The 12,673-nt window shown below is 51.3% G+C and overlaps 2 protein-coding genes across 5 annotated transcripts in view; one reads left to right on the forward strand and one right to left on the reverse strand.

Moving 5' to 3' along the window:
- The first annotated feature begins 2,754 nt into the window (after nucleotides 1–2,754).
- P2RX6 (purinergic receptor P2X 6) lies at nucleotides 2,755–11,427 on the forward strand. The gene is made up of 12 exons (XM_072599727.1): nucleotides 2,755–2,962; nucleotides 4,818–4,968; nucleotides 5,467–5,538; nucleotides 6,763–6,838; nucleotides 7,255–7,348; nucleotides 7,793–7,873; nucleotides 8,177–8,318; nucleotides 8,806–8,915; nucleotides 9,159–9,252; nucleotides 9,723–9,788; nucleotides 10,031–10,108; nucleotides 10,450–11,427. The coding sequence occupies exons 1-12, from the start codon at nucleotides 2,823–2,825 to the stop codon at nucleotides 10,603–10,605; spliced, it is 1,260 nt and encodes a 419-aa protein (XP_072455828.1). The 5' UTR covers nucleotides 2,755–2,822; the 3' UTR covers nucleotides 10,606–11,427.
- Nucleotides 11,428–11,461: 34 nt separating this feature from the next.
- Nucleotides 11,462–12,673, reverse strand: part of PRODH (proline dehydrogenase 1) — a 31,921-nt gene continuing 30,709 nt past the window's right edge. For 3 of the 4 annotated variants that reach the window (XM_072599725.1, XM_072599723.1, XM_072599724.1), the window contains one exon: nucleotides 11,462–12,634. In XM_072599725.1, coding sequence (XP_072455826.1) covers nucleotides 12,441–12,634 — 194 coding nt within the window. In that variant the 3' untranslated portion in view covers nucleotides 11,462–12,440. The remainder of the gene's footprint in view (nucleotides 12,635–12,673) is intronic. The other variant, XM_072599726.1, reaches the window with a different exon arrangement.

Raw genomic sequence — 12,673 nt, forward strand, 5'->3', positions numbered from 1 at the left:
CAAAGTGATCACTCTCCGTAGATCATATGATGGTGTATACTTAAAGGACCCTGGGGAATGAACTAAAAAACTTATCAAGAGAATGATCAGCTTCAGCAAAGTTGCAAGATGGAAAATAAACTCACAAAAATCGCCAGCATCTCTATATGCTGTCAACAAAATCCAACAGGAAGAGATAGAAGGACAAATTCCACTTAGGATAACTGGGGGAAGAAGTCACTGTTTGACAATAACTAGGAAAACTAGAAATCAGGTTTGTTGAAACTAGGCATAGAACAACATCTCACACCTTCTCCGGGGGGGGGGCCTTGAGGTCTCAGGCTCTCCACCTCTGCTTATGCCAAGATAATTTCAAAATGGGTACATGATTTAGACATATGGGGGGTGATATCATAAACAAATTAGCAGAGCATAGAAGAAACTATCTGTCAGATCTACAGGTAAGAGAAGAATTTGAGAATTTCTTGGGGTAAAATGGAGAATTTTGATTACATAAAATTAAAAAGTTTTTGCACCAAAAAAATTAATGCAGCTGAAATTATCTTTAAAATATATTTTCATTTAATGTTTTCCAATTACACATAAATAAATTTTAACATTCATTCTTTTAAAAGTTTGAGTTTCTAATTCTCTCCCTCCCTCTTGCCGCTCTCCCCTCTTGAAAAAGCAGACATTTGATATTGATTACACATGTAACAATTTGATATTGATTATACATGTGACAATTTGATATTGATTACACATGTGACAATTTGATATTGATTATACATGTGAAACATATTTCCATGTTTGCCATGTTGGAAAAGAAAGCACGGACAAAAAAGAATAAAAATAAAGGAATTTTAAATTTTAAATTTAAATTAAAATAAATTAAATTTTAAAAAGATGTGCTTCGATCTGTACTCAGGTTCTTATTAGTTTTCTCTCTGTGGGTGGACAGCATTTTTCATCACAATTTTTTTTTGTTTTTTTATTTTTTTTTACAGAATTGTCTTGGATTAATGCAGTTAAAATGATAAGAAGAGCAGGAAACTGGAGAAAAAAATCTTTGCACCAAGTTTCTCTAATAGAGGTCTCATTTCTCACATTTATAGGGAGCTGAGCAAATTTATAAGAATAGGAACCATTTCTCAATTAATAAATGATCAAAGGATATGAATAGGCGGTGTTCAGATGAAGAAATCAAAGCTCTGTACAATTATATAAAAATGCTCTAAATCACTATTGATTAGAAAAATGCAATTAGAACAACTCTGAGATACAAACTCAAATTAGCTAATATGACAGAAAATGGAAATGACAAATGTTGGAGGAGATGTGGAAAAAATTGGGACACTAATAGTTGGTGGAGTTGTGAATTGATCCCACCATAATGCCAAAGGGGTATAAAACTGTGCATACCTTTTGACCCTTCAATACCACTATTAGGTCTGTGTCCTAAAGAGATCAGTGAAAAAGGAAAAGGGCTTATTTGTACAAAAATATTTATAGCAGCTCTTTTTGGCGGGACAGGGTTGGAAATTTAGGGAGCTGCCCACCCATTGGGGAATGTCTAAACAAGTGGTGATCTATGATTGTGATGGAATATTATTGTGGTATAAGAAATGATGAGCAGGATGCTTTCAGAAAAGCCTGGGAAGATTTATATAAACTGTTGCAAAGTGAAATGAGCAGAACCATGAGAACATTGTACACAGTAACAGCAACATTGTCTGATGATCAGTTTTGAACGCCTTAGCTCTTCCCAGCCATATGATGATCCAAGATAATTCTGAAGACCATCTGATGAAAAATGCTCTCCACCTCTGGAGAAAGACCTGATGGAGTCTGAGTGCAGAGTGAAGCAGATTTTTTCTCTTTCTTTTTTTCCCCAGACATCGCTAATGTGGAAATTTGCTTTGCATGTCTATACTTATTTTTGGTAGGTTTTGATTTCTTGTCTTCTCAGTGGGGGTAGGGGAAGGAAGAGAATTTGAACCATGAAAATGAAACAAAATTGAATTTTAAAAAAGGAAAGAAAATAGGGGGAGGGTACTGGCTGGTGATCCCCAAATTTCCTCCTGGTTCAAACACCAGAGGAGCTGCTTCTTTCTCTTGCTTGTTAAAGGTTACAAAGCATTTTCTTACTAACAGCCCTGGAAGGGAGAGTCATTATTACTGATGAGAAAACAGATTCAGAGGGGGAGGTGGCATATGTGTGTGTATGGGGGTGGGGAGAGGTTAGGGGATGTGAACAAGCTTTGAGCTGGTGAGTGTTCATATTGGAAGCCAAATCCAATACTCCAGGCTCTCCATACTGGTATTTTTCTATGACAAGGAATCACTGACTCAGGAATGGGAGAGACTTTAGAATGTGGAATGTCAGGGCTAGGAGGGGCCTCAGAACAGGGGGTGTCAGAGCTGGAAGGGGTCTTAGAACAGAGAATATCATATTCGTAATGGAAAAGTTCCCTAAAGTCTCTAAGTATGGTCCTATAATCTAATCCTTCATTTTACAGATGGGGAAACTGAGTCTCAGGTAAGGAAAGTAGCCTGCCTGAAGTCTGATGGCGAGGGCCCTGGTACTCTGGCATGTAAAGACCTTGCAGCCTTCTCAAGGTCAAAGGCTGTGTCTCCCCTGGTGTCCCCATTCCTCCCTCCCTCCCTCTTTCTCTGGACCTGAGGAACTGAGCAGGCCTGGCCAGCAGAGTGAGTGAAGCTGCTGCTGTTTCCTTCCCCTCCCACCTCCAGCCAGGGGCCTCTGTGTCTTTAATAGCTTCTTGCCAAGTGGGCAGGCTGCGCTGATCAGACCAGCTCATCACTCCCTGTGCTGACTCATAGGGATGAGCATGGGGGTGCTGGGAACCCTGGACGAATGGGGGCTTCTGGACTACAAGACAGAGAAATATGTCCTCACCAGGAACCGGAGGGTGGGTGCTCTCCAGAGGGTCCTGCAACTTGGTATCTTCGGATATGTCATTGGGTAAGAGAGGAGGGGGTCCTTGTGGGGGGTAGGATAAGAGAGGAGGGGTCCATATGAAGGGATAAGAGCAGAGGGGTCATTGTGGGGGGGTAAGAGCAAAAGGTTCCTTGTGGGGGGTGATAGGGGCGAGGTAGAGGTCATAAGAAGTGACAGCAGCATTGGCTCCAGCTCCCTGGGAAAGGGAATTGTGAAAAGACTTTGCCAGGGACCAGGTGACCTTGGGTAAGTCCTTTCCTGTTGATGGGCCTCAGATTCCCCCTGTGTCACATTAGAGGATACACGTTTTCCTTCCAACTTTGACACTGATGCTAGGATCTCATCAGATTTGTGGCTGGAAGCGACTTCAGAGGTGATTTAGTGCCTCCTTTCCTGTCCCACCTTTTCCATTTTGAGGGAGGAAATTGAGGCCCAGAGAGGTCAAGTCACTTTGGCTGGGTCACTCAGACAGTTTGCATTAGGGTCCTATCTCTCTCTCCCTCCCACTATGTAGTCAGGGTTGGATGCTCAGTGCGTCTCCCTTGCCTTCCACCTTGGAGGTAGCAGCTGCCCTTCTGGGTAGTGAGCTCCCTGTTCCCTGAGGTGTTCAAGCACCAGCTGTGGGACTATTGGACCTGCAGCTTAGAGAGGAGATTCCTGCACTGGGCTTCACAGGCCAGAATGGGGTGGGGAGGGGGGGCAGGAACAGAGTTAGAATTCTGGGTCAGGGCGGTTTGTGGGAAGGGTCTTTGGCTAAAAAGCCCCCTCTGTGGCTGCTAAGTGGCCCAGTGGATAGCGTGTTGGACTAAGAGTCATCAAGACCCGAGTTCAAGTTCTGCTCCAGTCACGTACTAGCTGTATTTCCCTGGACAAGACACTTAACAGCTACCTACCTCAGTTTCTTCATCAGTAAAATGGAAATAATAACCCTCCCTCCTGGGGTGGCTGTGAAGCACAGTGACAGTATTTGTAAAGCTTAGAGGACCTCACAGTGCTTTATAAATGCCAGCCAGCTGTGATTATGACTAGTTATACGTAAGCTGGTGCCCTCGTGGGATCTGGCCAGCTTGGTCCGTGTGGCAGCAAAAACGTGGGAGATGCTGGTGTGGTTCAGTAGGAAACCTGCTGAGTTTGGACCTGGTTCGAAATCTCGACTTCATCCATTACTAGCCATGTGACCTTGGATGTGTCACTTCCCTTTTCTGGGATGTAGTTTCTCCCTCTGTAAATAGAGGAGTTTGGCCTCTGAGTTGGAAAATACATTCCGCATTCAAGAAGCAATCTAGTGTCCAGCCTGGGTTGGAAGGGCCCTGACAGTGGGAAAGAAGGCTTTGGGCTGGGTTGGAAGTCTATGTGGAGGGTCTTCAGGGCAGGCAGGGGAGTCTGGCGTCCCTGGAGCCAGCAGGAAGTCCTTGATTAGGTGACCTCTCTGTGCCTTCAAATGGGTGGGAGATGGAAGAGTCCGGGGTAGGCAGGTGCTAACAGTGGTCCGGGTGAAGGGGAGGGAGCAGAATTGCTAACATCCGACCCACCCGAGGGCTATTCTACCTGCTTGCAGTCAAAGCCCCTGCAGTGGGAGGATGGGGGTGCAGAAGATCACCAGGGTACACCCAGGTACTGAGTCTCTCATCACAGACTTTCCCTAACCTGTGGCCCCTTGCACTAAAGGTACTCCCAGGGGACCCAGACTTCTGTCCCGCTCTGAGACAAGGTGTGAAGGAAAACCTAAGAGCATCCTGCCCCACCGCCCCCCCTCCTGGCCCCTACTGCCTCCTTGATGGCAGCTGACCAAATAGTGGAGGGAGGGGGTATCTCAGGGGGAGGGGAAGGAGCTCCCAAGCCTTTGTCCTGTTACCAGGTCTATCATTTTCCCGGGCAGGTGGTCCCTTCTCTTCAAGAAGGGTTACCAGGAGAAGGAATCTGACCCCCAGGTATCGGTCATCACCAAGCTCAAAGGGGTCTCAGTCAGCCAGATCGAGGCGCTAGGAAGCAGACTGTGGGATGTGGCCGATTATACGAAGCCCCCCCAGGTGAGGGCGAGAATGCTTTCTCCCCTGGCTCCTCCCTCTCCTGTGTCCACAGGCCGAGGGGACTCGGACCCAAACTCCCAGGCACAGGCCCCATAGACTAGTGGAGGCCAGGTTTCATCCCTGGCCACCGAAGGCCTGCCCAGTGCCAGCCTCGCTCCTGGCTCACCTGCTGCGACTCCCTTAGAGCCTATCTCCAAGGCCACTTTCTCCAGGAAGCTTCCTGGTTCTTCTACTGGTGACTCACCTGGCCCATTATCCTGGCTACAGATAGTTGGAGCTTTCAATCAATTACCAGGCATTTTTAAAAGTGTCTTTTACATGACAGATCTGTACAGAGACCCAAGGAGAGGCTACTTTGGCACGCTCTAGACCTCACTCCTTGGGTCAAGGCTCTGATTACCTTGCCTTAGTTTTGCCTTTGAGGCCCCTTTTAGATCCAAGTTCTGAGGTTACCCTGGGACCTTAGAAAAGTTCTAACCCAGGTCTTCTGTTTCTTAGGGAGAAAACGTCTTTTTCCTGGTAACTAATTTCCTTGCCACGCCAGAGCAAGTGCAGGGGACATGCCCTGAGGTAAGTCCCTTCTTGGACTCATCCCCCACCCTGGGTCAGAGCCCCAGCCCCTGTCCTGGGGAGGAGGGGTAGTCAGAGCCCCAGCCTCCCTTCCCTGCCCCCAGCCCAGCCCAGGGAGAAGACCTGGAGGGAGCCCTTGGCTGGACTGGGGGCTGGAGGAAGACCCTGAGTATTCCTGTGCTCCCAGCCTCCCTGGACCAGGCTCACTGTGGGCTGTTTGGGAAGGAGGGCCATGTGGTGCCAGACTACAGAAGCTCTGGGGCTTCTGAAATGACTCCAAAACACCAAAGCCAATGTCACTGAATGTGTCCAGCAAACTTTGATTAAGAGCCTACTATGTGCTAAGCAAGGGAAAGCCTGGTGCAGTGGTGAGAATGCCCGACAGGTAGTCAGACCTGGCTTCACATCCCACTCTTGACACTTACTAGTGGGTGGTCTCAGACAATCACTTAGGCCCCTCTGAACCTCAGACACCTCTCCAGATGGGCTGTGATCTGCCTCGGTGGAGGAACCTCCCACACTGATGAAGTCACACATGTATGAACCATGGGCATGAGGCATCCAAACACTCAGTCCTTAGATGCCAAGAACATCAGAGGTGGAAAGGGGGTGTCAGTCCACCCTGCCCTCCTGTGCAGGTATCTCTTTTCTACCTTACTTAACATGGAGTCATATCTGCAGTGATGCGGAGCTCACTACCTGTCACGACAGCCCACTCCATTTAGGATGGTTTTCCTAACTGCTCTGAGGTATTCTGGTCAGAGCAGTTCAAGGGTCAAGCATTCTCTCAGTCTTGAGAGGTTGGGATGTCAAAAACTTTGAGTGACAGAAAAGGGCCAGGTGCTATAGGAGAATGGATAGAAAGGAATGTGCTCCTGGAATGCAGAGCAGTGGACTCTCGACACCGAGCAGGAAGGGGCTAATCCCTCTTTCACCTGTCCATCCTTCAAATAAGTGCAGACAATTTTCCTGTTACCTCCGAGTGTCCCTCTTCTCCCCTCTCCTCTGCTCTGACCTCCTGAATTCCCTTTCCTCCCCTTCCCTTCCCCTACCCTCTCCTTCCCTCTCTCCATCCCCCTCCCCTCTGCCCTTCAGCTTCCTCCTGGTGTGATGGGAGTTGGGGGTGGACTAGAAACTCTCTGAACGCCTTCTGTGATTCTGGGGGGATCTACTTCTTTGGGGGAGGATGGCGACTCAGAGTCTCCTTTCTCTCTCCTACCCCAGCACCCTTCTGTTCCCCTGGCTCCTTGCCTGGCTGATGAAGATTGTCCTGCTGGAGAGATGCTGAGCCACAGCCATGGTACTGAATTCACGTCTCATCCTCCATCCCAGTGATCTCCCAAGGGTGCTGAACACTAAGGGCTAGGGGGTCCCCCTAGGGGCAGCTGGGTGTTCTTCTAATGCCTTCCCGATTTTTTTACCCCTGGGTTCCTCCCCTGGACTTAACAAGTCAGAAGACATCGGAGTTGAGGTCCCAGGATTTGAGTTCAAATCACCTGTGTGACCTTGGGTCACTCGAGTTCTTCAGGTCTCAGTTTCCTCTTCTGTAAAAAATGAGGGGCGGGGGTTTGGACTCTGAAGTCTCTTCAAGCTCCAAATCCCATGATCCTAGTCTTCCTCTTAGACTAGAGACACTTGGCCCTGGTCCTGGCCCAGGCTGGAGCCCAGGTGGCCCAGGCTTGGAGAGAAAGGACCATGGGATGGCTTCTGTTCCAGGAATCAAGACTGGGAAATGCATCATGTTTAACTCAACCTACCAGACCTGCGAGATCTGGGGCTGGTGCCCTGTGGAGAATGGCAGTGTGTCTAGGTCTGGCTGCCCCCTGCTCTGTCCCAGGGAAGTCCAAAGAAAGCCCTGCTTTTAGGAGTGAGGAGCCCCGGGATTGAGTGCTGGCTGGGTGACTGGCCATGTCATAGCAGTTCTGTTTCCTTATCTGGAAAATGGGATATTAATACTCATCACTGCCCACCTCTCTGAGGAAAATGTGAAGGGAAGGGAGAAATCCCTGGGCCAGGGGCTTGGAAGGGGGTTGTTCAGGAAAACTGGATTTGGGTCTTAGCTCTGTGGCTAACTGACTGGTGACCTTGGGGAAGCCTCCTTTGTAAAATGAGGGGAGTCACCCTGGCTTTGCACCCTCCTCGGGCTCTTTGTGTGGGGGCTGCAGGGCTGTGGTGGGCTCAGCTGCCTTTGTGTGCTGGGGGCAGCTGGGGAGGCCCTTGCAGGCTCAACTCTCTCTGGCTCCTCCTTGCAAAGGAAGCCCCAGCTGCTGGAATCAGAAAACTTCACCCTCTTTATCAAGAACTCCATCACCTTCCCCAAATTCAACTTCTTCAAGTAAGTGGCTGGTGTGACAGCCTCCCCTGAGGCTGAGTGAGTGTGCTGGGGGGGAAGCTCTAAGGTCCTTCACTCAAGTCTGGACATTGTGTTCTCAGGCCCCTCCCAATCCTGACATCCCCTGCCCTGAAGCCCCTCGCAGCTCTGACATTCCCTGTTCTAAGGCCTCTCTATTCCATAGTCCCACCATTCTTGGAACTCTGTAGAATTCTGGGGTTAAAAGCCATCTTCTAATTTGTTTGGGAATGTCAGTCCTCTTTACAAAGTCTCTGCTGGACACACAGGTGGGTTTTTGTCCCTCAGGACCAACACTTTGGAGACATGGGATAGTGCCTATTTCAAGGGCTGCAGGTATGACGCCCTCTCCAGCCCTTTCTGCCCAGTCTTCCGGGTGGGGGATGTGGTGGAGGCAGCTGGAGGGGACTTTGAGGACCTGGCCCTCTTGGTAAGTGGACCTGGGGGTGCAAGCTCCCTGCTCTTGCCCTTGGCCCCAGTTCTGTGACCCTAGTCTGTCTGCTACACCTCCTCTCAGAGGGACCCCATGGCCAGACTGGACGGGCCCCTACTCCACTGCTTTGAAGGATAGGGACAAAAAGTAGAGGTGGTGGAGAGCACTGCATGCAAACTTAGAGGACTTGAGTTCAAATTCTTACACTGTCACTGCCTTGGGCAAGTCACCTCAGTGCCCTAAATCTTAATTTCCTTATCTGTAAAACTGGTGATTTAGATGAGGTGGCCTCTGAGATTAGACTAGGTAGGAGCCCACAGTCTTAGCCATGGATCCTGTGTACCAGGGGTGTGTGAAATCTCCCCTCTGGATCTCAGTTTCCCCTTCCCCTCTTTGCTGTGATTCCCCAGTGTTTTGGGTCCTGTCCCTCAGCCCAGCTAGGAGCCTCTGCTCCCAATGACCATTGGGCTCCTGCTCTTGGCAGGGGGGAGTTGTGAGGATTCAGATCATCTGGGACTGTGATTTGGATCACCCTGGCACCAAATGCCAGCCCTGCTATTCTTTCTGGCTGCAGGAGAAGGGCTACAACTTTAGGTGAGGGTGGGAGGTAAGATAGGGTGTGTGTGTGTGTGTGTGTGTGTGCGCTCATTCATTGCTGTGTAGGGGGCCGAAGGGCCGTGGTCTACCCTGCTGTGCTCTGTTTAAGGGCTCCCATGTCTTCTAGATCTTCTAGCTGTACCCCCTCCCCACCCAGGGCCTCAGTTTCCCTTTCTGTACAATGAGAGACATCTCAGGTCACCTCTGGTCATCCAGGGTCCCATTGTGTCAATTCTCCAGGACAGCTACACACTGGTGGAAGCACCCAGGCATGGAGGCCCGAAGCCTGTTCAAACTCTTTGGGATCCGATTTGAAATCCTTGTGGCTGGGCAGGTAGAGGCTGGGCCTGGGTGCATGGAGGGATGGAGCAGGCAGGGGCCCTGCTCTGGGCTGGGTCCAGCTGGGTCCAGAGTTCCCTGTTCATGATAGTCACTTATCAGAAATGCTTCACTGGCAGGGAATTGGACCACATGTGGAAGAGCAGGGTGAGGACAGTAGGAGAATTTCACCATGTGCCTGAACTTGGCCAAATTCCCTATGGGACTCAGCTCCCTCATCTGTCAGATGAGGGGGAGTGGCACTCAATGCTCCCCAAGGTCCTTTCCAGTGCTACATCTGTGAGTCTATAGACCTCAGTTTCCTTATCTGCAAAGTGTGTAGGTCAGACTAGGTTGGTCCTAAGATACCTTGCTGTCTAAAACCTCTGGTCCACCCCAAGCCTATAATAAGGGGTTGGTCTGAGGCTGTACCAGGAGCTCCTTGGTTGGGGAGGCCCGTGACCTGAGGATCTCCCTTCTCCCCAGGCTGGGAAGTTCAGTGCCATCTCTACAGGGATCACACTGGGCACAGGCATGGCCCTGTTGGGAGTGGTGAGTGCTGCCAACTTTTCTCTCTGGTGCCACTGTAGGTATGTGTATTGGGGGTGCCGTGTGGGACAAGAGACCCTTGGAGAGGAGTATGTACTACTGGGGGAGGAGGAAGGAGAGGATGATGGGAGATGTCACCCTTTGACCCCTGGAGATCGGAACCCTTTCCACTGATTTCCTGGGGGGGGGGGGGGGGGGGGGCGGGCAGCATGCTCTGGCCAGCCCAACACTGTCCTCCCCTGTAGGTCACCTTCCTCTGCGATCTGCTCTTGCTTTATGTGGATGGAGAAGCCTCTTTCTATTGGGGAAACAAGTATGAGGAGGTGAACAGCTCCGTCCCCTGTATCTTATCCCATGACTGAGCTCTGCCCGAGGGTCCCAAGGCCCTGCAGGGGCTGTGGGGAAGGCTACGGGCTTTATCTGAAGATGTAAGGGAAGTCTAGTCCAGTGCCTTCACTGACACCTCATGCATGTATCTGAGTCAGGTCCCCCGACTCTCCCCTGCACCCCACACCAGTGGGCTGGGGCTCATGCTGCTTGGGGCAAGGGCTCTGATGGATCACCGAACAAAGGAAGCCTCGTGGTTTCTGCCCAGGCCCATGCCTGTCATCCCTGATGCCCTTCAGGCCAGGCACCAGGGCCTGAGCCATCACTCTGTCTGCAGGCAAAGGCCCCTAAGACCAGAGTGGAGCCAGAGCTGGCCTCAGCACCGGAGGATCACAAGGAGCCCGGAGGTGCTCAGTCACAGTTGATCCCAGTCATGGATTCTGATCTCGCTGCTGGGAAGCAGGGCCTGGATGCTGGGCATGGCCTAGCCTAGGGCTGCCAGAAGGAGCTGTTTATACCATATTTCTATGCCCCAGGGGCTCTGAGGCTCACATTCCTTCATCATTGACGTTCCTGAAAGAGCCAGGGACTCCAGACAGTCACATGTGCACAGTTCTGGGCAACAGCAGCCTGGGCTCCTCCTTTCTTGGGGCTCCCATTCAGCAGGCTTGACTCCTGTCCTGGACTGCGCCTCAGTTTCCTGATCTGTTCAATGAGGACTTGGACTCGATGGCCCCTAAACTCGATCCTTTGCCCCAGAGTCTCTGATCTCTATCCTCAGCTCATTCTGACCTCTGCAATAATGAGAAAACCTCTTCCCATGCCTTGTGACTTATTGGGGTATGCGTGCATATCTCAAAAGGGGGCCTGTGCATAGAGCTCAGGGATCTGGAAGGGGCCTGTACCACCTGCCCAACAAGTGGCAAAACTGCCTTTTCTTAGACATTCAGTGATGGAGAGCAGACCACGGAGGCAACCCCTCCACTTTGGGATGGCAACCCTTGTTAAGCATTTCCCCTACAAAATAACTTGTCATGGTGTAGTCTGTAAAGCCCCAGGACACTAAGTTCCCTTTCAGCCCTGCCATCCCCTGTCCTCAGGCCCCTCCCAGCCCTGCCATCCCCTGTCCTCAGGCCCCTCCCAGCCCTGCCATCCCCTGTCCTCAGGCCCCTCCCAGCCCTGCCATCCCCTGTCCTCAGGCCCCTCCCAGCCCTGACATCCCCTGCTCTAAGGCCCCTCTCAGCTCTGCCATCCCCTGTCCTCAGGCCCCTCCCAGCCCTGACATCCCCTGCTCTAAGGCCCTCAGATCACCACATCAGCTCTGTTACTGAGTGCTTAGGAACCTTGGGGAAGGTGTAACAATCCTTTTAATGGGGCTGTTTCAGCTTAGATTTGACAGAGTAGTCTGTTCAGCTGGAGTCAGGAAGTTGGCTGAGAGATGGACAAGCCCTCTTGGACATTCCCCCCCATACACCCCCATATCCCTAAGGAGAGCCAGGTGCGGCCACCCCTGGACTTCTAAGCCTGCTATAGGTCAAGTGTGAGTGCCCCACAACACTCAGGCTGCCTCCCACCCCATACCCTCACCCAATGAAAAGCATGTGGTCAGAGTGGACCTCATCTTGCACCTTCCCCTGAGATGACAGGACTTTCTGTGGCTTGTCTGGTCTTGGTGGGCACCATCTTTGACCAGTTCTGCCTCCAAGGATATCTGCCCACCTCCCCAAGGATGGGCCTCTTCATCTAGCAGCTGCCCCCACCCCCAAACCCAGTGGCATAGACATTCTGGTGACCCCAGGCTCAGCTGGGCTCTTTAAATAGGTTCCTCATGAACCCAGGAATGCTTGGAAGCCTTTGGGAGGTGAATCAACCTCTGTGCCTTATGGGTAGTGGGTGTGGGGAGAGCCAGAGATGGGCAGATGACAGCCCTGCCCCCCAGCTCTCCCTCTCCTGGAAGGAGGGGGCTGAGCATGCGTGAATTCCACCTCCGACACTGGAAGGAAGGAGGGAGAGGAGGGAGGAGGAAGGAGAGAGTCTGGGAAAGTGAGCTGTGCAGCCCCCCACCCAGTTGGACTCCCCCCCACTCCACCTCACCCTCCTCCACCCAGGGCAGACCCAGTCATCTCTAGGCCTCTCCCTTAGAGTGCAGGGTCCTGGAGGGCAGAAGCCTGGGGGCTCAGGGCCTGATGCTCAGGAAATGCTTGAACAGACATCTCTCATCTACACCTGGTTACTTCCATGTTGTCTCCCCATTAGACTGGGAGATCCCGAAGGTTTGGCACTTAGTAGAGCTCATTGACTGCCTGACAGCTCCAGGCCAGGTGGGCCTCAGCAGGCTGCTGGCCGGTAGAAGAATTCTCCACTGAGCAGCCTCCGCTTGAGCTCCTTCCTCATCAGACGCCGCTCACGCTGTGCCCCCTTCATCATCCCGCGGTTCTCCAGGGCTCGGCGGGACAGGTATGGCAGGACTTCCTTCACGGGGCCGAACGGGACATATTTGTAGGCTGGAAAGCCCGCTTGACCTGTCAGGTCCCCCCAAAAGTCAATTACTCCCCATTCCA

This window comes from Notamacropus eugenii, chromosome 4 (assembly GCF_028372415.1).
Source record: "Notamacropus eugenii isolate mMacEug1 chromosome 4, mMacEug1.pri_v2, whole genome shotgun sequence".
NCBI classification, from domain to species: domain Eukaryota; kingdom Metazoa; phylum Chordata; class Mammalia; order Diprotodontia; family Macropodidae; genus Notamacropus; species Notamacropus eugenii.